This window comes from Chaetodon auriga, chromosome 14, assembly GCF_051107435.1.
Source record: "Chaetodon auriga isolate fChaAug3 chromosome 14, fChaAug3.hap1, whole genome shotgun sequence".
Classification (NCBI taxonomy): Eukaryota; Metazoa; Chordata; class Actinopteri; order Chaetodontiformes; family Chaetodontidae; genus Chaetodon; species Chaetodon auriga.
Genome location: NC_135087.1, coordinates 16230319 through 16256998, shown reverse-complemented (window position 1 = coordinate 16256998; position 26680 = coordinate 16230319). Strand labels below are relative to the sequence as shown.

At 44.4% G+C, this 26680-nt stretch overlaps 1 protein-coding gene across 1 annotated transcript; it reads left to right on the top strand.

Annotated features, from left to right (window-relative positions):
* The first annotated feature begins 124 nt into the window (after window positions 1-124).
* clic4 (chloride intracellular channel 4) lies at window positions 125-19040 on the top strand. Its single transcript, XM_076749035.1, has 6 exons — window positions 125-634; window positions 12303-12412; window positions 14683-14808; window positions 15256-15362; window positions 16430-16611; window positions 17207-19040. The coding sequence occupies exons 1-6, from the start codon at window positions 566-568 to the stop codon at window positions 17369-17371; spliced, it is 759 nt and encodes a 252-aa protein (XP_076605150.1). The 5' UTR covers window positions 125-565; the 3' UTR covers window positions 17372-19040.
* Window positions 19041-26680: the final 7640 nt, after the last annotated feature.

The following is a 26680-nucleotide window of genomic DNA, read 5'->3' as shown; positions in this document are numbered from 1 at the left end:
GAATGAAAAACAGCGTTTTCACCATCTTAATGAAAAAGTTAAGTAGCGCTAACTGGTGATTTAAAATGGTTAATTTCTTGTCAAAGAGCAGAGTGTAACGGTTCAGCACGGAGCACTTTAAACCATTATTCCTCGGGTCATCCTCATCCTCCTCCCTACAAGAAGACTCCCCTCCAGAAACCCTCCCACATTTTTGTATGTTTGCGCTCAAATGACATCACGGCTTTAAATATTCCCGTCGCTTCTTCCACCCGTCCTCATCCTCACTGCTCACCCAGCGTCAAGAGCCTCACGGTCCGACGATGTTTTAGTGGCTTCGCCCGCACTGACTTCTGTAGCAACGCTGAAACGACTATCTGCGGACACCGCTGCCTCCTCGGCCGCTTCGCGAAACAGACTTTTGTGCTTCGAGCGCCGGGTCCTCCTTGGGGAGAAAAAGCGCCTGCGGGGCTTCAGTGCGGAAAAAAAAGAGAGGTGGAGAAGAGGAACGAGCTAAGTCGGGCGTGGTAGCAGGAAAAAAAACCCCTCATTTTTGTCAGCAAAACTTCAGATAGTAGCACCCATAATGTCGCTGTCGGTACCGCAGAACGGAGTAAAGGCGGAGAACGAGCCCGTTATCGAGCTGTTTGTGAAGGTAAGACCGCAGCACAAGTCGCCTGGGAGAAGTTTTTCATTTCCAGTCTCACTCACTGCTCTGTGGTGATGGCAAATGCTTTATTTCTCTCTTTTGAAGGGAACGTAACGTTAGCCATTCTCTCTACAAGTGGGACTTTTTCGCTTAGCTAATACCACTTAAGCTAACTTACACGTCGCGTGGCGGTTTCTACATTTGATTAAAAAAAACACCAGAAGAGGATTTCATGTCGCATTCGGTTTCATTTTTAGATTTTGGGTCCATAACCCCCCTGTGCCACTGTGGCCATGTGGAGTCTGCAGTGTCACAGGCAGGGCGGATGCAGCTTCCTCCCATCGTGGGGAGAGGAGAGTCTGCCATGCTGGAAACAGAGCGCTAATTCGTGAACAAAAGATCAGTAGTTGTGGACCATAACAGTCGATTCAAGGGTGAAACATTTGCTCCCTCGCTGCAGTTGTATTTCCATGCTTGCAAGTTGATTGATAAATTATAAAGCGTCCCAAAAGTGATGGATTGTGTTGGAATACGTTGTTTCTATTCAGCCATGAATGGAAACGGACTAAAACCAGGCATTTGGATGTGGAGTTTGGTGTGTGGGTCACCTTGTCATCAGCCAGCAATCAAAGATCCCTGAAAGAGTTTGGTGGTGATGTAGTGATAGTGAAGTTTACTTTACTTGTTTAACAAGAGTATGTAGGAGAATTGTGGGCCATTGCAGCTGTATGTTGGAAGCATCTGTCATTAGTGTGATATTGGTTGTTATTTAATGTCCTAAAAGTGTTAGTATTGCTTTGTGGAAAGCATCACATTGAGACATGGTGAGGGACCAGGGTGCCTGATGGATGGTCTTCAGGTAATTTTATGATACTACATTTGCAGCACAATTGCCTTCCCTAAAACTGTAATCATGCACCAACTGTCTCTGGCTCCACAGAGCAGTGATGGTGGTGATGGTGGAGGGTTGTGAATGGCTGTTTTCCTTTCTTCAGCCCGCTGCTTTGCAGGGCGGGAAAATGGCAGGGGAAAGAAAAAGGGGGAGCATGGGGCTGGGACAGGGGGCCTGGTGGGAGGGAGTCATGGGGTCCTGAATAGGCTGGCAGAGAGTGTGGGTCATGGTGCAGCAAACACTTTATAGTCACAGTGATATTGGATGCTTGCAACCTTGACACACAAAAAAGAAATGTGGAAACACTGCAAGTATTATATTATTTAAATTGAATGAAATGATGCAGTTGTACCCTTGTGCAGCTGCCCACCATCTGGCTGGGATACAGCTGGCTCAGGGCTGTAAAAGTGCTCTTTAGTTGCAGTAATTGTGAATTCCAGTTGTCCAGGTTCTCTAGGAATACAGAAGCCCCTCTGCCCCCCTGACATTGTCCCAGTTGACTCCTTAAAGAGAAGCCTTTTGCAGTGAGAAGAGGCTGAGCAGCAGGCCCCTCACTGCAGAGGCAGAACGGCTGGAAAATGAACTGGCCAGCACCATTTCTCTTGACTACCTCTCACAGCCTGCAGGAGAGGTTACATCATCCCCAGGCCTGGAAGGTTTACACATGTGGCCAACTCATCCCTCTCTGCCCCTCCCTGCTTGGACTGTGTGAAGAAGTTTCCTCCATTGTGTCTTTTCTCTTGTGTGCGCGATAGCCTGTCCTCCCTATCGGCCCTCGCATAGCTCCTGGTTGTAGATCAGCGTCCGACACGTCCACATCTATTATTGATGTAGTTGTTGTTACTGTGCTGCATTAAACACAGTCATGGGAGACAATGGCAGGCATGCAGGTTGCCATAGGCACGCTGCGTCGAGCCAGGCCTCTGGGAACAGCTGATAACGAACAGTGTGTGTGCTCTCCACACACAGCGGTGTCAGATGTGTGAGGGCACTGCCACATATCAAAGCTGACTAATCATGCGTCTTCAGCATGAGTTGCCTCTCTATGGCAGTAGGATTCTTTGGCATTTACTGTTTTTAGTAATCTGTACAAACGTACACAGACATAGTTGCTTTTTCTATTCTGTATGTTGTAAACTTTTATATTTTTATTTTTTGACCTCTTTATGCCGCTGTGCCTGCTCTTTGTAACCTGCTTGCTGTAACAACTAAACTTCCCCAGTGTGGGATCAACAAAGTCCTATCTTATCTTATCTCTGTCTGTGTATAACCTAAGCAGTGACATTACTGTTAACTGCAGCTGCAATGATTAATTGATTAGGTGTGAACTATTAAAGTAATGGCCAACTATTTTAATAATTGAGTTTGAGTCATTTTTTTAACATAAAAAGTCAAGTAGGAAAATAATCATTAGTTGCAGCCCTGCTGTTTACCCATTGAACAGCTGACTGTCCCAGTTTAGAGATTCTTTGATGATCTTGCAACTTTTTCTCTCTGCAATGTTTATAGCAACAGTTGTCACATTGCTATGGGCTCATTTTACACAGTGCTTGTCTATGATGGGCCCTGGGCGTCAAGTTTGTCATTATATTGCTCTCAGTTACACATGAGCAAGATATAATGACTTTGTAAGAGGGAGGATCGACCCTTGATCTCATCACAGTACAGCAGATTAGATATTATTTTGCATGCATGAGTAGTAGTCAGTGGTTGTGTGCTGGAGAGGGTGACTTCCCAGTATCCACCCATGTCTGCTTGACTTGGCACTTCCACACATCACATGCCTAAAATGGCAATATGAAACCCTAAATCTGACATATATTTTTAGTCTACTAGTAGGGAAATATATTACTCTGACACAAAGCCAAAAGAATAAGTACATATGGCCATGTCGATTTATTGTTCTAGTATTTAACTAAGGTCCATCCATTCCTCTGCATTGATTACAGCACTACCTGACTCAATCAAACAGAGTGATTTTCTTGAAAGCTGTTCTAGCATCTCTTAGGTCCTTGTCCTGTGTTACTCTCCATGATGGTGAAGGAGATTCACTGTTGTTAATGTGCATCCTTTTCATCATTAAATCATGATGTTTTGTTGTGTTTTCATTTCGTTTTTCACAGCTCTGAATTAATTGAAGCACGTCAGTGAGTCATTCTCCACGAGCAGATGACCTGACTGTATGACTGTAAGCAGAATACAGATGGGTCAAGAGAAACAGACAGGCTTTATCTCCACTTGTGGATGCGTCTCTTGCTTGCAAGTGTGCCAAGGTCACACTACTGGTTGCAAAGCCTTCTGCTGCCTCCAGACCTCCACACTCTTGCCAGCAGTGACAGCGGAGCCAGTAAACATGGTGGAGAAGTGCTTTTAAGTCTGGAGGGCATAAGAGCCTGTCTGTGTTTGTGTACGTCCTTCAGCACAATCCCATGGGAACCGTGGCGATGGACTGTGAAGTGAGCCAGGTCCCAACAAAGCAGCACTTCTGCAGCGATAATCAGGGCCTGTGTTGTGGGACCACTCTGTGGATGGAATTAATGCACACATCACATTCCCACTCAGATTTAAGTCTCTCTTCCGTGGAGGAAATGAGTTATATGTCACACCATAAAGTCAAAACTTCAAAAGGCCTTGGGAAGAGCTGCTCATGTCATAGTGTGCTATCAGTCGCAGCATGTGACAATCAGACTTGTGCCTTGTGATGTGTTGTTTTATGGAAAAACTGTGACCTTTTTTCAGCAGTTTCTGCCAATGCTGTTGCCTGAAAAACATGCAAGGTCATTTGTGACTTTTTTTTTTTTGAACCACTGCACAGATGTTGGTAATAACACCAAGACTTTAATTTCAGGTGTAACTTGCTTATTTGCTCATTGTTTCCATTTTGCTTTTTAACTTGAAATAGTAAAACATTTCGGTCCCCCATGGGTGATATTCTAGTCAACTGAGTTCAGCTTTTTTACAGGAAAATCAATAGAGCTGTTAATGTTTCCCAAGCATATAGCAATGCTGCAGTCAGCATCATGAGTTAGGGGACAAGAATTAATGGCTTGTTACAGTTGTAGAGTGCTGTGCTGTTGCTGTGAGCTGTTGTTTCTGCACTGTAAATTTGCCTTAGCAGCACCTGGTCTGGTCACTGCTTTGTTATTGTTACTGTCTGGTTGACTGCCTCTGGACACCGGCCAAATCCATCTGACAGTGTGTCGTTACACCAGTGTGAGGAAAGGCATTCAAATCAGTATTTTAATTTTTATAGGACTAAGTTTTCAGAAGACTATTTCATGTTCTTGCCAGTAGACTTACAATAGGCTGTATTGTTCCTGGTTGTGTCTTAATTAAAATTGTACTGTTTAAAATCATGTTGTGCCAATATATCCTGAGGAAAGGCTTAGTTCAGCCTGTTAGGAGGAAGAGCTTGTCTCATTTGTGCTGCCCGTCCAGGAAGCCAGTGGCTAATGAGGCATTTCTCCTACGAGCTCAAGAACAGGAAGTGAGGCCGCCCTAGAATAACATAGATCAGAGACTTTAAGGATTTGATCCCAACAGAGACTCTTGTTAGTTCATGGGTTGCTGTCTTTGACTTGTGAATTTAAAGGGCTGTACAGGGATTATTACCTACCAGATCAGGATACAGAAGAACCTCTGACTCTACCTCTGCCTCTCTGTTACATCATCTTCACTGTCAGAAGAGGCATGTGACCCCTTAAATGAGGAGAATCTGCCCTGCCCGCCACACATGTAACTCAATCATCTCAACATGATCCAGTCTGCTTGTATTTCACGTGCTGTGTTCTTCATAGCAGAGCTTACTGAAGTGTATGTAACCCAAAGTGTAGTACCCAAACATGGAGGATAGGATGACAGTGCAACTTTCTTCTCATCACTCCAATCGAGGTGCACAATGGACCCTCAGTGTCCCAAATGTCCACCTTAGGTGTCTTTGTCCTTAAAGCCCTGCCAGAAGAAGACTAATGGAGTATTCCACTAGTTAATGTTAATATTCCAATCATAGCTGGTCAGCAAGTGCTAAAAATGATTATTTATTACATGAATAGGCCTGAAATTAATCTTGAGTAATGATTTTTTTAAATAATTTTAACTGCGTCATATAGGCTACTGTGTTAACACTGTGACTCTTCAACTACAGCAGAAATTTCAACTAAAATATTTCAGGACTTGTTTGGAATGCCACTAAATATGATGACGTGGTAATATGATACAGAAATATACAGTCTACACTGCATGCAAACTTAAAGGCTTGTGTGTGAGCTGTTCCACAGCTGTTTTGCATGTTTTATTATTACATGTGCCAGACTGGTACCGAGAGGCAACTCAATTGTAGGATGCATTGTCACTGCAAGCGGCCACTGGCCAGAGAGAGACGCGCTGTCTGCTCAGAATTGCCAATGAGGCCAGTGTTTGTGTGGCCACGGTGCAGGCATCCGCTGCCATACATATCTGGCATGTGTGGCAGTAGCATGCTGGCGTTGAGTCGGTGCCAAAGGATGGTTCACAGCTGTCTAGACACTTGTCCGAAGTAATTTTTACATGGTTCATTTCTGTTGAAAATGAATGATTTCAGCACTGTACAGAGACATTTGATTTTGAGGAAGTTCTAGTTGTTGATAGCCAAGTGGAGGCCAGTTTTCCATGTTATTTCCTATGCAAATATGAGGAATAACGGAAGGATGAATAAAGTTTGAATGCCTGAGTCTGCCCTAGTCATCCTGGGGTTTATGTGTAAGTGGGTGGAGAGTTGGAGCTGCTGCTGACTTGAGTATGCAGCACGCTGTTTGTGTTAGACACTTGAAACAACAGTCAGAGTGAGGGTGATTGTTGATTCATGCTGATCTCCACCATGGCCGTCTGTTTGTGTTTCAGTCATTTTGGATCTGTGTTACTCATCACCAAACACCCATCCCGTGCCTCTGGAAACCTGAGCTGGCTGTTCATCTTATCTCCTCTCCACTGAGGCCAAATGCAGTGCTTATAACAGTGTTGACTTAGCTTATGTCATTGCTGTGGCATGGTCATGCAGTAAGCCTCTTTCAGACTTCAGTGTCCAACTTTCCACAGAAACCGGTGGTTCTTAGACAGTGCTCGTGTGCTCCAGCACAGTAGGCCTGTGTCTGACTGGAAGTCTTTAGCTTTCCACTGAGTGATGTCACCCTGAGTCAGAGCCACACCAAGGATGTGATGGCGTTTCCATGTTCCGGCTACATCTGACTCCTCTGCACACTCATAGCTCTCATATATCCCAGTCTGAGCTCTTATTACCTCCCTTTTTTTTTGGTGAATCTGCTCACAGCACAGAGTATTAAACTGTTGAATCATTAAAAGTGGCACCAGATGGCTGGTTGAATTTGCACTCTTCTTTTCTTATTGTGTGGTGGTATGGTTTCTGATTTAAATCATAATCTTGCCAGTTTTATACTCTTGTTGAAAAGCTGCTTGTATTTAGACAATTAATATTTGAGAAGCTTGTCTTCTTTTGTGAAATGAAATAAAATAAGGGTTTTGTATAAAACATGGCTGTATTCCTCAAAGTAAAATATCAAAATAAAGTTTTGTTTTGGTATCAGTACTGAGTGCTGATAACCATCTCTTGAATGCCTGAGATTTATCCGATGACTACTCTCATTTTGCTTGCTTGAATTTAGTTAAATTAATGTTGATTGCACAATGTCATGGATATAGAATAATGGCGCCACTGGGGTTTAGATTGGTTCTCTGTAAGCTTCGCATTAACATGCAGTTCTGTCTGCCACTGGGTACGATCTCAGGAAAATGAAGGCTGACTGGAGATCCAGTCAAGCTGGTACCATTTCTATCTGCTTTCATGTCTCCATTGTAGATTAAACCAATGAATGAACTCACCTTTCTCCTAATATTTTCTTCTCCTCCCTCCTCCACCCCAATGCCACCCCCTGCTGTAGTTACACTTTGCTCTGTTCAGACATCTTTAGTGTGGTTGCTCTTTCCTGAAGCCTGAAAATATATCCATGCTTGAATCTAAAAATATTGTGAGTGGCATTGTTTCGCTTAGACAGTCTGTAATTCATGCTGATGGGTTCTTCTGTCTAATCAGTAAATATCTACTATATCTGGCCCTGACCTCTGACCAGCCTTTACAATAGGACACATGAACAAGAGTGTATGGGTCATGAACCCAACTTATTCCCTCAACCTGGTTCACTTCACCAAAGTCGCTTAAGGCCACCATAGACTCAGTAACAATGCCTAAAGGAACCGGCTTTGGGTTCAGTTACTCACTCTTGTCTCAGTCCTCGTCCCAGCACAGCCTACATGCTTGTCCAGCAAACAGGGAGAGGCATTGCTATGACGTTACCATGGCTGCCCACTCTCAAATGGACATTCCTGCTGTGTGTCAGAGCAGGAGGAGGAACGCTGTGCTGCTTCTTACATCGTCAGTTCCTTATTCGGTCAAAGTGTTGCTTGAACTTGCTGAGCAGCCCACCCAATTTAGAAAATGAAGTTGGGAGGGGAAGGCTCGGGCCGCCGGGTTACTAAAATTAGGCTGTGAGCAGAGACTGGAGGACCGTGCCCAGTCTGAACAGGACCCATTGTCCTTGACTGCTGACTACTGTAACTGTGATCTCACATCACCCATCTAGAAAAAAATAGACGTGTGTTATTAAATAATGATGAGAGAGCTCCAAAACATAAACTGCTAGCAGAAATATCAGTAGATAACTGAGAAAGTGGGAGAATAAAAGAGGTTGAGCTGAACCTAGTTATATTTTTTGAGAACAGTCTTTTCTCTTAATTTTATTCTGTGTTTATGTGCGTTGTTTATCCTGCTGCTGTCACAAAAGAATTCCCCAAATTGGGATCAATAAAGTCAAGTCTAAGTCTAATAAAAGAGGTTGAGCTGAACAGCTCTGGTGTTTTATGTGCCTTCTTGTAAAACAGACTGGACTTGTGAAAAAGGTACGTTTTTGGGCCTTTCAAAAGTGCACATACCTGCAAGTGTGTACATGGCGATATGATGTTGAAGCTAATTAGATAAGGCCTGGCATCATCGTCATTACTGCTGAGATGTGGAAAGGCAGTCATTACATCAGCGGCTACATGAGCGTTGACATAGAGGAAGTGATAGAGGTATGACCTCACTGTGTTTTACAAGAAAAAGTCTTTTAAAGACACCAATGGCTCCCTTGCTGACTGACTCCTAGATAACATCCAACTTGAGCGTGACTCACACCCTCCACTGGGCAGCTGTGTGTGTTTGGCATTAAATAAACAGGCGTCTGTTGACTCACGATCCACCCATTGAGCCTAAATAAAGCTTGAGAGTCTGTTGGCAGTAGTCAGCTGTTGCTGCTTCTGTCGTCCAGACGTTGGTGTAGCTGCTTCCCACCAGGGGAAATCTCTGTTTGAATCTCTGTGAAAGATGGTGTAACCGTCTGCAAGAGCTATGTGAGTCAGTTTTGACACAGGAGGCAAAATGGGAGGCTCCACACTGAGCAGCTCTAAGAGTTCCTGTGAATGCTCCTCGTATTTGGAATCTAAACGCTGGTTTGCTTCTTGGAAAATGTGTTTTTCAACCGATGTGCCTTGCCTTATAAGGACCTGTTAGAAATCATTTCTTTCCTCTCCTGTGTGTTTTTATTGCACTGTTTTTTCCACCCCTTGCGAACTGGTGACGTGCCTAAAACTCCACAAACAAAAAGCTCTTTGTGTTGTTGCTGTATAGAAGGTTCTCCAGAAGGCCTTTTCTGAATGTCACACTGTAATAGTGGCCCTCTGGAAAGTGGTAGTTGGGCAGAGGAGGACGGCGTCTGGAGGGCTGTCCTAAACCTCTTCAACCCAGTTTTCATTTCTCATTCTCATTGATCCACTGAGGTCACTCTCTAAGGTGCTGCTTTCAAATGTCATTCAGCACAATCGCTGCAGAGGACCACCTCACCTTGACTTCATACAGTGAAATGTAGGGAAGCCCTTCTGAACAGCACCGCAGATTTTATGTCACAGGCAGCAGAAATGCAGCTCCACCAGCATCATCACTTAAACTAAACAAAGCTCCCTCTTCGGCTGGAGTAACAGGACATTTCTGGAATAGTTTCTCCCTCCTCCCCAAATGTCCCCCCCACCCCCACCCCTCTACAGAGGGGCCCAGGATAAGGGAAGAGGGATAAGTGGAGGAGGAGGAAGAAAAGAGCAACGTGCCAAACAGCACACAACCTCTGAAGCTTGCTACCTCACCTTCCTCCCACTAAAAGCATCTTTTACCACCTGGTCTCCTTCATGTCCCTCAGCACTACCTGTGATCTCTGATTCCCTTCCTATTTCCTGTATTATCTCCTGTCTCTCTCTGCAGCAGATGCTTGCTGTCTGTGTGCTGGGCAGAGAGCTGCAGAGTGCACTCTGCTGCAGACTCCAGAGGGTAGGAGCACTGCCATGGCTCTGAGAAAAGTGTGAAATGTCTTTCTCAGCTGCTCTGGCCCTCTTCTTGGCCACTTGAGACACAGAAGTTGAAGATGAGCTCAGTTGAAATGCAGTTTATTGAATGGAACTACAGTAAATATCTCAATGGTTTTACAAAAGACTATGCTTTTTGAGTATAAACGCTTACCTAAAAGAGAGAGAGCTCACTTCCGAGACAGTCCACCTGTGAATTGGACATCCCCTCCACACTGTGCTCTGCTTTCCATGTCATGTGTGTCTGGCCATTGCCATGGGAACGGTTGCTGTGCTGCATCGCCACCCTTGATCCAGAAGTGAATGGCTCTCTGTAGGTGCAGCACTGCGAGGAAAATGGAGTAATCATCCCATTGATGTCTTTTCTGATCCCCTTAAGAATCACATAATGCAAGTCTAGCCTAGTAATGGCCATGAACCATGATACCCCCAACATTTCATGGCCGAAGCTTTATTTCAGAATTGAATCATGTAAGGCGAAAAGAGGACTTTCATTTGCTGAACAAAGACAGTGATCTAATCCAAGCTTTTCACATATTGAATTCAGGGGTGGAGGGGGAGGGGGGTAGAGGACAGCCGCAGTACAATGGGAGCCAGCAGGCAGATCAAACAGAGCCATCCCACTGGGCGTCACACAGAGGACAACAGCAGCCGGCCTGTCCGCACCAGCAAGGAGCTGCTCGCCTAACTGGACTCTCCAGAACAAAGTCCACTATTGAAGACGGTGCAGAACCACCTTCTCTGATACTAAACAAATATATTTGTCAGACAGTTGTCGAGTTAAGCACTGATTTGAATCTTGTTTTTATTCATAATTCTTTGCAAATCAAATTTGTGTGAAAATACAGTTGATTTGTGTACGCCACGCACAGCCACACTTTGCATACCACCTCCTGCAAGACACCTGCAGAACAGAGGCGAGAACCGCAGTGAGCGGGCATCCAGCGACACAAGAGGCAGAAAGAAAAGACCCGATATTCAGCCGTTTCACAGAGGCTCTGCTACAGTAATGTGCTGAATGAAGAGGTGCATTCCAGAGCGCCGATACTTGAGCGACCTCCCTGCTCGTCCTTGTGAATAGATGAATACGGTGCATTATTGTTTGGCCCGCCTTGTGGAGAGCCTGACATACCTCAACAGGCTTGGTATCCACGGAGCTGTGTAGGTTGTAATTGTCTGGTGGTGTATTTAAGAAGTAAAATTACTTTTTTTTTCCTTCAATGCACCATGAATGAAAAGGAGTAAATGAGCACAATATCTGATATCAGTTTCACAGTGATGGTTCTGAATTTGCCCATTACATGACTTAACCAGAAATTAAATAGGTTCTCTTGGAGCAGACATTAGTGTGCGTCAGCCAGCATTGCAAATTTCATTAAGACACTGCACTAAGCTCAGTTAATCGAATGAAATGCTTATTCTGCTTTCTGATGTACAATCCAAACCATATTTGTCCTCTGCCACACGCTCCTCCCTCCATACATGGCTGTGAGTTGAAGTGAAGCCCCATTTAGAGAGTCAGAACGAAAGAAGAGCACATGACAAAGAAGGGTGGCTGTTGGGAAGACAGGAGATATCTCTGACAGCTTGCAGTGCCCCAGCATAGCCTTTCTGTTTACTGGCAGACAGAAATATTGTTACTCTTTCTCATCCTCTATGGGGTGATCAGCTCCATTGGTATTTGGAAAAACCCAAACATGTTGTGTTTGAATATTTGAAATCTCTCCTCAATCCTCAGCCCTGTTTTCGGTCTGGTGCGATGAGCACTAGTCATTAATTTGGAGGGCACGCGCTGCTTCCATTGATCCCATTCCCACCGTCACTGCTCGGTCTTGTGTTTGTGCAGTCTAGCAAAAGGGGAAACAAGAGGCCTTCCAAGTCTTAATCACTCCAGAAGTTTCGTCTTACTGTCAGATAGTTCTGCAGATTAATGGAGGGGAAGTGTGCTGAAGCATTTAAGACAAGGGGGTCGCCTCTCCACTCCTACTTAAGTCGGTTTTCGAGGGCAGACTGTAATGCGTATGAAAGAGTCATTGTCTGAAATGGGCCCTGTCTGGGTGAGTGCAGTAAAATGCCCTGGGCCATAAAGGTTGTGCAACAGAGATGTGATCTCTATCACGCTGGCTGGGACCTTTTTTTTTCTGTTCTGTTCTTCGCTTTAAGCCAAGTGCTGTCAGTGTTAGAAACCTGTTACAGACAGTTTAAGATCATTGCCTGCTGTCTTAGGTATTTTGCTTGCAATCTTTCAAACTGGTTAATGGTCTACAGGAATGGCACCTGCAACAAACTGCTGATAGTTAATCTACTCCCATTCTAACATGCTATCTGTCTTGTGTATTTAAGGCGGGAAGTGATGGAGAGAGCATCGGGAACTGCCCCTTCTCCCAGAGGCTCTTCATGATCCTGTGGCTCAAAGGGGTTGTCTTTAACGTCACCACGGTGGACCTCAAGAGGTGAGTCCCAGACTTTTTCATCCTTTGATAGCCGCCTACAGCTTTTCTGGGCGTTTCCACAAAGGCCTCAGTGGCTGCGTAGCGCTTTGATCCAACCCCACCTCGAACACGCTCACTGCTTCGCCACTGCTTATTTGGGTTTCCCATGACCCTTTCCCAGACTGGAGAAAATCGGAGAAAAATAAACATACAGACTCCAGAGAGGCTATTTTAGGTTCTTCACTCCGCTTACTTCCTGCCTGGATTTTGGTGGGCAACATGTTATTTTTCACCACTGGGATCAGAAAAACGGTTATCCCCTGCAATTTTGACTGCGATTTTGTTTTCCCTCCCAGCTGCAAGCAAACATGCTTTCACATGTGGATTCCAGTACCAGGAGCTCTTAACCAAACCCTCGGTGTTTTCTGAGCGTATGATTCATCTAAATGCTCCCTCAATGTTTTTCCACTTGCTGAGGCACGACAGGCAAGTGCCAGATTATTTTGAGGCATGGTCAGATGGACGTCTGGGTTATATGGTATTTCTTCGTCACGTGCGTTTGACTCAAAGATTCTAGAGTCCTGACAGGCGCCTCCCCCTCTGGGACGTGGAGACCACTGTGCCTTTTGAACGCAACTAAAAGGAAGCAGTGTCCATTTGATTAGTCGGTTGGTTTTCCCGCTTGCTGCAGGACAAGTGCATATTTGCATATGTCTTTGCCTGGCCGAGGACGTGTAACATAAAACAGAGCTCGCTGATATCCTGTAAAAGGCAATGGAGGATGTCCGCCTACTTAACAGTGTCTGTTTACCCCTCGCTCTCCTCAAACAACCCTCTGTGCAGCTGGAGTCACTGCATGCTGCTTTAGTTTTTATTCTTTCTAGAGGAACAAGTCATTTAGGCTTTGTTTTGTCCAGGCTATATAGTGTCTGTAATCTTGAGCAAACATAAAGCAAGTATGTATTACAAAAGAAGGCGTGTCTTTGCCATGTTTATGGCTGTTTTATTGGAGCATTTAAATAGCAGGATAGTGCATGAATGTCACATGTCGATGCCATAAGCCCCTGAGTTTGCTTCTTGGGTCAAGGCTGTCGTGTTAATATTGTTTCTGTGATGAAAGCCTATGATTCTTGATAGTTTGTTACCCACTCCTCAGCAATATCAATGGGTGAGGGTGCTGCTTCCCCTTCGCATGCCAAAGAGCTGAAGTCATTTCCTGTTTTTTTGTGCCCTTAGATGGCTTGTCCCAAAATGCGAGCCACCATTGTGAACATTGGCTCACCAAACACGTGGAACACTTAAGAGTCTCTGTGGACAGATGCTGTTGCTAGTCACAATAGATCAAAGAGGATTCACGCTATCTGCTGGCTGGGCTTACGCCAGAGGCTCCAACAGACGTTGATGCTGCTGTGTGTTTTGTCATCTTAGCACTGAAGGGTATCGTCTGGGGTCTGTACATTTCACAAGGCAGTTGTGTTCACGCTGCTCTCACAACAAGCTCATTTTTGTTTACGTGTGTCAGTGTCATCTGCCTGCCAGAGACATCTGGAACAAGATGTGCTGGTTTGAAGGCCGCAGAGCAAAAGAGATACACAAACACGCTCATGGAGACACTTATACACACACACACACACACACACACACACACAGAGTTAAAGACAGAGCACTCTCAATTGCTTGAACTATATAAAGTGAATACAGTGTGTGTGTGTATATACATACAGTATATTAAACAGGCACACATTAGAGATGGGAAAAATGATTCTTTTTGACTCGATATTTTGATTCCTGAATTACTGTGTGTAATAACTAGCGCTTAGTCCACTAGTTTGATGCTAACACATAATGGGAGTTACCATTAATGCTTCAATGAAATCAGTATTGTGGCATTATCTTAACAAATGATCCATTTTACTTCACATGCTTAACATAAAACGACATGTTCTCGTACTTTCAGGCATATATTTCTTGAGCTCTGTGGAAACAAACTAGTGGCAGCTGACTTCTTATCGCCAGCTCAGTCTGCTCCTCTGCATACAGCCACCACTAGGTGGAGACTTTGCATGCAAGGAGAGGGCAGCACCGACTGTCGAGTGTTAAGACAGAAATGCCCTGAGCCCATATTCAGACACTGTGCCTTTAAATGAGCCATCAGGACTTCCACAAGGTCACAACTGTTCAGTCACAGTATGACTCTTGTGTCCTATGCATTGTAAAGAAACTTTGTAATTGGTTGCATGGCTTGGTTCTGTTTTCTTCAGTCCACTGAAGCTGCTCTGCTTCTCTTCCAGGAAGCCTGCAGACCTCCAGAACCTGGCCCCAGGAACACACCCACCCTTCATCACCTTCAATGGCGAGGTCAAGACTGACGTCAACAAGATCGAGGAGTTCCTTGAGGATGTCCTCTGCCCACCCAAGTGAGTACTTTCTCACCCCTGTGGCAACACTTTAACACACCTCAACTCTGAGCACACTGCACTGCTATGTCGCAAGCACACTGTTCATTTGTTAGTGTTCTTTTAGCATGTAACGAACGGTAGAGGCCTTATATGGATTTGAATTGAGTCAAATTATTGGCTTGCAATGTTCTATATTGTTCTTATTGTCAACAAATCCCATGAAAAGACCAAACCCAACAATGTGTCAGTTCGCCTCTCAATACTTTCCGACTTCCCGTCTGTGCCTCTCAACTCTAAGACCATTGTTCCTCTCGGGAACAATAATCATTTTCATGTTTTTTAAAAAAAAAAAGCTCAATAATTAGATACTGAGCCTAAAACAGCCATAGTTTTCAGCAATATCGATAGAGTATCCTAACCTCTTCATACTCGTGTGTGATGATTTGTATGTGTGCTTGTGTGCAGGTACATCAAGCTTGGTGCAAGACACCCAGAGTCAAACACGGCTGGTATGGACATCTTTGCCAAATTTTCAGCATACATTAAGAACTCAAAGCCAGATGGAAATGAGGGTAAGTTACCTGTGTCTGTCTTAGAGACACACATACACACACACACACCAGGGTGGACACACTGCTTAAGGACAGAGATCCAGAGAGCTTTCAGTGGTGTGGGTAGAGTTCTGTGGTTGCTAGGCGACATTGGTAGCCCTGCCCTGATTGGTGGATTACAACCTCAGTCAGGAACACAGAGCTTTTGTTCTGCCACCTCCTCCTGTCCTCACGCTCCCCGTCTCACCTGGCGGAGCTCTCTGGAAAGCCGCAGAGCAGAGAGGAATCCGGAGACTCAACCAGCGCTCACAACCTCATCCTTCCTGTTTTTGATTTATGCACCCCGGCCTCTACTGCAAGAGAGGTCATGTCACAAACTTCACAGATAAGATTGTTGGAATAATATGAAGCATGTGTTGGCCCATAGATCCCGTTGCATCCTGGGTGAAAGGGTTTGTGGTATTGTTTTCCTAGAAAGAGATTTATGGTATTCACAAAATACCCAGATTTTGTGTCATGTTTTAGTTGGCTGAGAAAATATTGAACCACGCTGAGTTGGATGTGAAAGCCAAGGCTGTGTCAACAGAGTTTGAGGCTGAATCTCATGGTTCAGTGATAAGTGCTCACCAAAGTCACAGGCTAAGTCCACTGTGGAACTACTGAATCAAGCATTCATGTCATATTTTCCAACAAAAGAGTAAATTGTTCCTGAGTAATCTATGGATGGACGGATGTGGTGTGATTACAAAGTATGACACCTGCGCAATCAGCTGCAATCCATTGAAATGTGTGGTGGGCAGTGAGATTCTCAAGGATTGTATTCGTTACAGCAGCAGGCTGTTGTGTTACACTGACATTGAAGTGGATTGTGTTAGATTGTAGAAATGTTGATGATCTTAAGTTTTCCCGTATTTTACAGTGTACATCAGGCCTTGTCCCCTGATGAAATGCTGCCCCCATGTGGTTGATCAGGATATGGCATTAGCAGTTGTCCATTGTAAAAAGATTATTGGCTCACACTGAATATGTGATCAAACTTGAAACAGTTTTTGCTGCCTTTATAACACCCCTCATGTGTCTCTTTGCAGCTCTGGAGCGCGGGCTTCTGAAGACACTGCAGAAGCTGGATGAGTATCTTCGCTCGCCACTGCCCGATGAGATTGACCACAACAGCATCGAAGACATCAAGGTCTCCAACCGCAACTTCTTGGATGGGGACGAAATGACCCTGGCTGACTGTAACCTGCTGCCCAAGCTGCATATAGTCAAAGTGAGCAATTTTAACCATCACTGAATCATGTTTACTTGGATGCTCTCCTCACTGAAATGACCTGCTTTTCCCATGAGCAGTTTCAGTTAATTAATCAATGAATCATTTGATTTAAATGAATAAATACTAGAGTCCAAGCTGATGCCTTCAAATGATCCTTTCTGTCCCAAACAAACACGAAGATAATGAACTTCACCGTTTTAGACGATAAAAGCAGCAAACCTTAGTGATCCTCTGACATTTCTGTCCATAACTAGCTCAAACAAATACATAACTATCAAAAATGTTAGCAGATTATGGTATGAATTTTTTTTTCTTTTTCTTGTTCAGCTTAATTGCAGTTATTCTCAAAGTCCCTCACAATCTCCTCCACTCATGAGGCCAAGAAAATAACACTGTACTCATTTTAGAGCAATTTATTGGTTAATTACTTTCAAATGACCAAAATAACTGTTCTGTTATTCGTTAATTGTGCTGTTTCTCGACAGATGATCCTTGTCACATGAGATTAGTTCTGACCTAGAGAGAAATGGTGGTCTAAACTGCATCAAGCAGACTGATGTGCAATCTGCTAACTTCTGATACCGTCCTGCAGGTGGTGGCCAAGAAGTACAGAGGCTTTGACATCCCCAAAGAGATGACCGCCATCTGGAAGTACCTGAACAACGCCTACATGCGCGAAGAGTTCACCAACACCTGCCCCAGCGACAAGGAGATCGAGATAGCCTACGGAGACGTAGCCAAGAGGCTGGTCAAATAAGATCCTCTGTCCTGACCTCCTCCCTCCACACTCCCCTTACACCTCCCCCTCCCCAGCACCGGGACTGATGTGCTCATTCATGAGAAAGAAAAAAAAAACTCTGGACTTCTTTTCCTTCTCTACTCATCTAGAGCGAACGCCAATGCATGAACCCATCTCGATTATTCCCCCCCTCCCTCCAGTTTTTTATGAAGACCTCTTTAGTTGCTTCAGCAAAGGTCACCATTGTTCCACCTTTCATCTTTAATTGCTTTTTGAATTGCATTTGCTGATGATTGTTGTGAGATGGCGAGGCGACGGAGAAGCAGCCAGACTCATGTATCAGTGCTTATCAGTGTTGGGAGCCTCGTCAGACACGCTCCCTGATAAGTGACCTTCAAGCTGACCTCTCTGCCTGCAGGAGAGAGGTCCAATGCTTTTGTCGTTTTCTGTTCTCTGTTTAATATTGAAATGGCTCTTTCTCAGATTGCTATAAAATGAACACTGAGACGCATTTCTTTCCCTGTCCTTTGGCTTATTAAGAGGCGTTGTAAACAGTGTTGAAGCTTCAGGCTCAAGTATTTGACAGGTTTAAAGTAGAAGCTGAGGCTAATCCAAACCTGAGTGGTCGACATGTCAAGTGAGAGATGCTTTATTTTAATGTTCAGCTGTTTAAAATAAATCAAAGTAATTGTAAGTGCAGGTATAGTTACCTGGCATCCATGCTCTGATTTCCTCATTGCCTCAAATAGGCAGAAGTCTTGTAGCTCAGCTCAGTAGAATTGTAGGGACGTTCCCGTACTGGCTGCAGAGGGAACAACTCAGGAAAAATCCAACCTGAGGTCTGAGAAATATTCAACCATATGTAGCTTACCGATGCTCAAAGATGTGTAGACTGGCCTTTTGTTAATCACCACATTGCCATATAAAGTGTTCATTTAGACACTGAGCAGCACAGAAAAGCTCGCAGACTCTTTCTTCTCTTATGAAGCACGAAGGAAAGTCTTCACTTTGGTCGCTCTGACTGTAGCGGTGGTATGGATTACAAGTGGCGGACCAAAAAGGGCACATTATTCTGTTCTCACTGTGGATAGGATGACTCCGGCTATGTAAACTAGTGAAGTCACAAAAAAGAAAAAAAAAAAAAAAACGCTCACAGTTTCCTTCTTCATAACCGATGATGTGCAGTCAGCACCAGGAGAGATGACACTAAAGATATTTATGACAGAACCATCGAGGAGAGGCGCAGTGAGACCAGCACCTGGTCGAATTAATTTCACTCTCTCTCCAGTTCGTAGGTCGATCTTCAAGGTAGTGAATGTATGTTTGATACCGTAGCTCCAAAAGTGCTTTAGTTCAGATGAAGCAAAACCTGTTTGGTTTTCTCCCATTTGCCATGTTTCTCAGACATTTTGTTATGAAACAAATTTGATTAAAATACAAAAAAAGGAATTGTAAATATTTGTTTTGATTGCTCAGAATTCAATATGTAAATTTTCTACATTTCATCAGAATTTTGAGGAAAATGGGCCATTTCTCGCCTGCTTGGACTCTAATTCCAGATAAACCATCTTTGCCTTGTTTTCATTACTACATGAGTGTGTACAAAGAAAATATCCAAGCTATGTCATGGCTTTTTTTTTTTAACAATATTGACTGAATTGAAATAAACTTCTTATTGGCACTCTGACTTGTGTTTGTGTGTAAAGCTTCAGTGTTATTATCACACATCAGTCTTGTCATTTACTAGAAGACGCTGGGTTGTCTTTGGCCCTGAATTCTGTTTACATGTTTTCAGATCACTGTTTAGAGCCCATACCAATCGGAAAAAGTCCCCCTTTGACTGAATGCCTGAACAGCTCACATAATGGAGCCTTTTATCTTTAGGCTTTAACCTCTTTAGAGTTCAGCTTGAAGCTTCTTTCCTGACCAGTTTGACCAAAACAAATTCTCAACCAAATCTTTTAACCTCATCTTCTTTCCAGTCCTCCAGCATACACAATACCCCAACCCTGACGCTGAAGCAGCTAAATGGAATTCAGCCATCATTCTTTCGATTATTTACACCTGTGCTTTTCCTGCTGTGACATGTCAAAATGTCTTCAGTGACAAACAGGCCGATTGCATCTGTCTTTTTCTGTGTCACAGATCAGGTATGTACCAGTTCAAAATTCATAAAGTCTTATTTAGTTGAAGATAAGATAAAACTTTATTGATCCCATGCCAGGGAAATTAAATTTGAGCTGTTCACGCTGTCAGTTATTCAGGTGCAAATTCATATTTGGGACATTTTTACCTGTAGCTACACAGCTTTAGTATCCGACAGAGGGCCCCAGCGGGCCACAGTGAGCTCCCCAGCAAATAGATGAAAGAGGAAATGTCACTGTTATTTCACTCTTATGGTAAAATCAATGGGAAGTTTTCTGTACATGAATGTTTTTGGGAGGCATGTCATCTCTGTTCTGTGTCATGTGCATTAAAAACATCTCATACTGGGCTTCTTGCTTTACACTCTTTTGCTTTGGGAACCCCTGGGACAAAGCATGTTTGTTTACAGCTCCCCATCTCCATGGAATGTCTCATGTGGGTGTCCACCCACTTTGGGCTCCACCTCCCCCTGAAGACACCCTCTGGCTGTCAGCTTGATGATGTTTTTCAGGCAATTCCCTACTGTTCTGAAGCACAAACAAGTCTATTCTGCAGGGCCGATTGCAGCCAAAGTTTCGCAAGAGAAGGAAAAAAAAGGTGTGGGGGCGAACAGTTTTTGGGTGTTCTCCAGATCATTAAAGTGTCATGTTTCAGCCCCACACATTCTCTGCTTCCTTACTGGTGAACATGGACGAACACAGACGTGTGTGCGTGCATGTGTGTGTGTGTGTGTGTGCGAGTGAGGTAAGAGAAGACACAACAAGGCTGGCTATCATTCAGACCACACACTCATTACAAGCAGGGTGAGTGTATTAGTGTAATTGGGTAATGAAGGTGAGGCCAGGAGGAGCTGAGTATTGTTTCCCAAACATGTTGACTATGTCTGTGTGTGTGTGTGTGTGTGTGTGTGTGTGTGTGTGTGTGTGTGTGTGTGTGTGTGGAAAGAGCAGGCTATATTACACACCATAAGAGGGAGCCAACAAGTCATCTAAGCTCCGAACACACACAGGTTACAGTCACAGTTGCTTCCGTGGATTTTCCTTTGTTAGCATATGAAAAACGTGTGGCCTGGACACACAGGAGTGAAATGTCTCCACCCTTGATGTATGTTTTTGCCATCACGCTTTTACTTTAACAGCTAAATCAATCAGCTGTGTGTTTCCACTACTAACAAGCTCAGCAGAGCCTTTTCTGCTTGGCATCTACTCTTTCTCTGCAGTGCCAGTTCAATTTGCAGGTTTTACACAACACCCATTTATACAGCTGGCTAAATATTTACTCTGGTAAAGTAGCTTGCTCATGGGTACACAGTGATATCCCAACTGGGTTTTGGGCCTACAATGTGTGGAAAACCCTATTTGCATATGGACTCCGTGCACCTGACATTTGATGTGGATACATATAAGTTGCTTTGTGTTCAGTTGACCCTGTTAATTGACTGCACGTGGGATTATCCCTATCTGAAAAGAGTAATCTGTGCTGTAAAATATCTTTTTATGTTTAATTTGCCCGTAATATTCCATTCTTAAACATTATCTAACCTCTATTATGTCAAGTTTAAATGAAAGAAAAGGATAAATGTTATTTTCGCTGCCGGTTTTCAAAGTTCACTGTGGCCAAAAGGCAAAGTCTGTCATTATCAGTTTAAGATGTCAGCCACAAGTAGCCTTTATAGTGGTTTTAGAGGAGCTAGACAGGCGGCTGCATCAATATTTTTAAGTCGGTGTGCAAATACATAAATCTTTAATTTTGAACTTTTCAAGACAATTTCAAATTTTCTTGAGGGATAATGCAGCCATTTCCAAACTTATTCTCACCCCTTATAATCAAAATCAGCTTGTGATGTCACCGGTCACATTTGTTTATGATGATGTTTAGGACCAGGTCAAACAAAGAGTGATCATCATTTCATTTGACCATTTTCTAAAGACCTTAAGAGATATTCTTTTGTGTGTTTTTACAACAAAAACATGAGAGATTAAAGAAACATCTGAAAAAATTGTTCTTCCATCCTGATAATCGTCCCTCAGATTTGTCCTGTGACAACCTGTGGGGCCTAAAGTACGTGAAGTACATGTGGTGATTATTATTAATGATAATTATGTGGTCATGAAAGTATTAATTTCCTATTTTTCAGGTACAGCAGCCAGAAACTGAGCTTGTGCTTCATGGCACACCTTGAAGCAAAATAAAAAGTCTCTAGCTGTCTAAACACAGTGTAAAAAAAGAGTCCACTTGTGTGACTTGTCAATGAACTAATAACATTAATAATGGCTGCATTCCACTCAGGTGTGCCAGTGTCAGAGTTCCGTACATGCTGGCTCAGTGGCAGGATACTGGCACATCTGAGTGGAACCAAAGCAAAATTAATGTTATTAGTTCCACCTGTGCTTTCACTGCAATGAGACGTCATGATGTTGGCTAATGAGAGGGGTCTACAAAAGAATTTTAAAGAATTGATATGACACCACCATAATTGCACACAGTAGCTTGGTAACATTTGGAATTACCTGTCATGTGGTCACACTCGTGAATGAGTGGGTATTTAACCACAGCTAATGAGCCAATCAGAAGCAAGCAGCAGAAATGAAAACAGCCGCCTCTAGCTTGGCACAGACCACAAGGCGCGTTGTTGTTGTCGTTGGATCGCGGCGAAGTTCAGGCATTTCTGTCAGACCACAGTCCTGCAGACCTCACAGCCACCATAATGCTTTCCATGCCCTTTATCTGCTACTTACATCTTCAGTAACGTTGGCCTTTATTCAGAAAATATGTTGGCAACAGCACGTGCCCTTCTAAACGCTCATGGTCTGCTACTAGTTAGCATGAGCGCGAGGGTATGTTGATCCTCCAACAAGGTGTGTTTTTCTTGCCAAACGTCTTCAGGTCGTACAAGCTGTCACTGACCCATCATCTCACATGTCTTTTTTGGCAGCAGCACAAGGTTTTTGTCTGGTGGCATATGGTTACTCGTGAATAGGCCCATATATACTCTGATCGCTCTGAAAAAACACATCAGTGTGCTTCCAGTGATGCAGAGTGGCACACTTATGTAACTTGAGAATATTCTTATATATTTGGTGTGTGTGTCCAAATGGCTTCCAAATGCGATGCATCTCAGTCGTTTGGCAATTTAGCCGGTGTCAAGACTAGAATAAAAGGTTCACTAAGAGGTGCGTTTTAAAAGTTCAGTGCGCTAACATTACAACAAATGATATTTTCTCAAGTGTAGCGTCACAATGCAGGTGACAAGAACGTCTTCTAAAAATCACATGTGAGACTACAGCAGTTTATATTTCCAGAAACAGTGTCTCCTGCTACACTGGATAAACCACAGACCTGTGAACAGCACCAGTCTTCAGATCCGTGTCTAATTCAGTGATCAAATCACACTGTGAAACTATTCTATTATAGTTTTTGGATAGAAAGTAGTTCCATGTAAAAATGTTGACATTATGCTGTATTGATTATCCAGAAAAACAGGGACATTATTCTGGGAAGGTTTTTCGTTCTGCGACATATTTAAAATTCCACTCTCCTCCTTTGTGTCAGGGCGGAAGCAGACATCTCAAATGGAACATCTCAAAACCTTGGCAAAGAAAAACAAGACGACTGCATGGCTGGAGACCATCACAGGTATGTCAGACAGTGTCTTCACTTGTAATTTGGGTGAACTGACCCTTTAACTGAAGTTGACCACATTTTCAAAGGTGGTCAACTTTTAACAGTTAAAGGGAAGGCTGCCGACATGTCCTTCAGTGCATCCTTCATAAGAGGCTGTTTTCTATTGGGTGCACATTGCCTCTGCCTCTGCGACAAACACTGTCACTCATTATTTGAGCACTTTAAGGGTCTAATGTTACCATACAAGATGGATTCATAGTGGAGTTCATTGTGGCATCAGCCACCCCATCAAGTCCCAGACCACCAAGTAACAGCCCAGTTTATCTGCCCCACTCCAGTGCCCGCAGTCAACCAGTCAGGGTGGGTTTTCTGTGCTCACATTGTTTATTTTAGCCCTCATTAAAATGTGGTGGGGTGGCTTTCTCTCTCCAGGCTTCAGTGGCTACTGTGGTGGGGAGATAGGGGACTGTGGTGGACCCCCTTGGGCGGCCCACAAAAAGCTGCCTCATCCCCTTCCCCTGCTTGCCACTCACCCCATCTGGGTCCTGCAGTCACACCCTGTGGCAAAGCTGCGGTTAACTGCGGCTGTTGGCTGGTAAAGAGGCGCAGTGAGAGTTCGAGGATACAAAGTCAAGTAGGAAAAGTGCCATTCACCATAATTGCCACTAGAGGGTACTCAGCCACAGTGAGCTGAAAGAGGGGGAACTCTCAAAGCTGGCAGTGACTATTCTCACAGGGGTTTGTTCTTATCTCCTTTACGTGGTCAGCACTTCTTCACAGGAAGCTTGATGAAAGTTGTGTGTGTGTGTGTGCATGGTGGGGGGTGGGGGGGGGTGTAAGGTAAGTGGTTTTAAAGAGAAAAAAGGCACCTCTGAGCCCCATCAGCTGTGTGGTTGACAGACAACTTGTGACGTCAGGTATTTCATGCCTCCAGGGGCCTCTGTCCAGGTTGTTTAGTCTCTTTATAAGACAACAGCAGTGGCCTGTTTTTTGTCTGTGTCGGAAAAACTATTAGAGATAAAAGACTTTGCTCTGTCAGCAGCCACACCTTCGCTCCACACCGTGCAAGATTTACCTCGCAGTTTATGTTATGCTAGTGTGTCAAAGCCTGCAGCCAATATCTGTCTGGTATGTGGTGAATTACTGCTGTGTCTGTCAGCCTGTGCATGTGTGTAACACTGCGTGAATGTATGTGTGTTGTTTCATAACCGAACCATACTCCTGTTGTTCCCTTTAAAAGGAATCAGGAAACGTCTGTTGGGTATGCTGATAATCCCAGGTGTGTGTGCGTGTGTGTGCAGAAGAGACAGTGTGTGTGTGTGAATGTCTTTGTGCTAAAGTGAACTAGCAGGTTCCCTTTCAGAGCCATACAGCACATCTAGGGGGAGTGAGAGGAGGTCTTTGAAGTTTAGGTTCTGCCATCCGTCTCCAGCCCGCTGGCTTTCTTTTCATGCCAGCCACTGCAGAGGCCAGGCCCGTTAAGGAGCAACGCCCCAGCTGGCTCCTCCCTGCCATGTCGCCATGGTAAAATGACAACAGACTACACTCACGTGCCCCCGTTGACAGCAGAGCTCCTCTCTGTTTTGATTTTGGCTTTTGTTCCCTCTGTGCTGCCTTTAAATAGTTGTCAGAAAGCAGCTGTGAAGTGCACAGCCAGAGTACAGTAGAAACAAGTGAGCAGACAGGCACAGAGCAAAAGGTAATGACCTTTCAGCCAATGTGAATGGACGTATCCAATCTGCCCACGCTGCAGGTGCAGGCCCTCCGTCCCAGCTTTCTCTCTGATCTAAACCAAGGCGTCTCCTTTACTCGCCAGCAGCCATAGAGGATGCTATGTCATTCAGCTTTAACACAGGAGGAGGAAAAGGGGAGGAGGAGAATGAGGGGAGATGTATTGATTGCCCTTAGCTGCTCCTTCATAGCCTGTGTGCATGGTTCGTGTCAGCTAAGCCCTCTAGCCTAATGGCTTTTAGACTTCCATTAGGTCGTTGCAGGCAGCGTGGTTTAAGTAAGTAACAAAAGGCTCTGTCAGAATGCTTTAAGCATTAATAAGACAGTCAGTGTTACCTCTACAGCCTGTCAGCTCATCAGGAAAGCACAAGTCGAGATCGCTAAGCCAAACGGCTGGTTTACTGTCGTCATTTTGAGCCTTTCTCTGGCTGAGCTCTTCTTGGTAAGCCCTGAGCCGGATTAGCTTGTAGACTTTGGGGAATTTGTTTGATTGAGCAGTGAAAGCTGTGGCTCACTCACCCCGTAAACTTGCAATGTCCCCAGACTTGTGCGCAGTAAAAGTCCCGTCTCCCACTGACAAACATGTGAAGATGTGCCAGCAGTTCTGAACGTTTGTACGGTTCGCTTAATGAGGAGAGACCTGTGGCCCAATACTGGGAAAGGGGCTCAGTAGGAATGAGGTTAGAAGTGCATCGTATGGCAACAGAACCACAGGCCTAAACTGCCATGAAATGCGCACGCTGTTGGGTTTTGGGGGATTTAGTTGTTTCTTAGGACCGAGGTCCCTCTCTTTTGCAGACAAAGGCACTGTGGCCTACATTGGTTTCAGATCGCTGTAATTATTGGGTGCGTCTGGCTTTGATGGTGCACACTTGCATTTTGAGATGCAGAGAGGCTGCACATATCTAATAAGTATATGAGTTTACACATGTACCCCAAAACATGCACATATACCTTTATGTCTCCGGCTGTATTTCATACATGAGTCCAGATCACATTCGCCTGATTCTTTCCCACCGGTCTGTGTGTGCTGCTGCACTGACCCATTTTGCCCAGCGAACTCCTCTGCTTTGTGGATATTGTGTGGTGTGTTTCCCCCTGGTCTGTCTGTCTTTAATGCCACTGTGTCCCTGCAAGCCCTCAAAGTCCTGGGCTTTAATGCATCAGTTACCGTATTTTTCCACCAAGTCGACTGTCGCTTGCCGGGAAGGCTGCACGTTGTGTGTATGTGCGTGCGTGCACCTCTGCCATTTTTGGAAGCATCCCTGTGTTCTCTCTGCCCCAGCGCTCGAGCTACGGAAGCCTCCTGGGTCCGTTTCTCCTGCGGCTGGACCACATACCCCAGAATCTTGCTTTGGTTGGAAGCGTGTCTACTTTTTTCCAGAAGACAAACTCCTCTACTGTCTCCCCATCCTGTATTAACAGGCTGTGTTTGGCCCTGGACTCACCATAACAGGTCCGCTCTGGGTTGCTGCTGGTTACAGTAAAAATCAACACCTCCTCTCTACCCCAGACTGAGACTTTTTAATGTGTGGATCCAGTTTCCCCCACGTGCACTTGGCCCACTCAGTCGTCAGGAGGTGTGTATGTATCGTGCTAAACTCTCTCACCTTTAAGGGCCTCTCCATAGACTGCTAATTAGTTTGAAATCTGTAGTTTTCGGTCTTATTAGCTTGCATGATAGAGCAGATCTGATTTGACATTATGCAATAATAGACTGACTGTCATTTATCACCGCCTCTCCTTCCTACTCTGTCCCTTCAGCGGGACATTCGCTGGCAGTGATGTTCTGGGATCACCCCTTCGCCATCAGGGCCACCTTAAGCA

Bases quoted from the DNA above. Each gene is read 5' to 3' on its own strand.
- clic4 (XM_076749035.1), top strand. From the start codon at position 566: ATGTCGCTGTCGGTACCGCAGAACGGAGTAAAGGCGGAGAACGAGCCC. The intron at 635-12,302 runs GTAAGACCGCAG...TGTGTATTTAAG, and splicing joins TTATCGAGCTGTTTGTGAAG to GCGGGAAGTGATGGAGAGAG. The intron at 12,413-14,682 runs GTGAGTCCCAGA...CTTCTCTTCCAG, and splicing joins ACCACGGTGGACCTCAAGAG to GAAGCCTGCAGACCTCCAGA.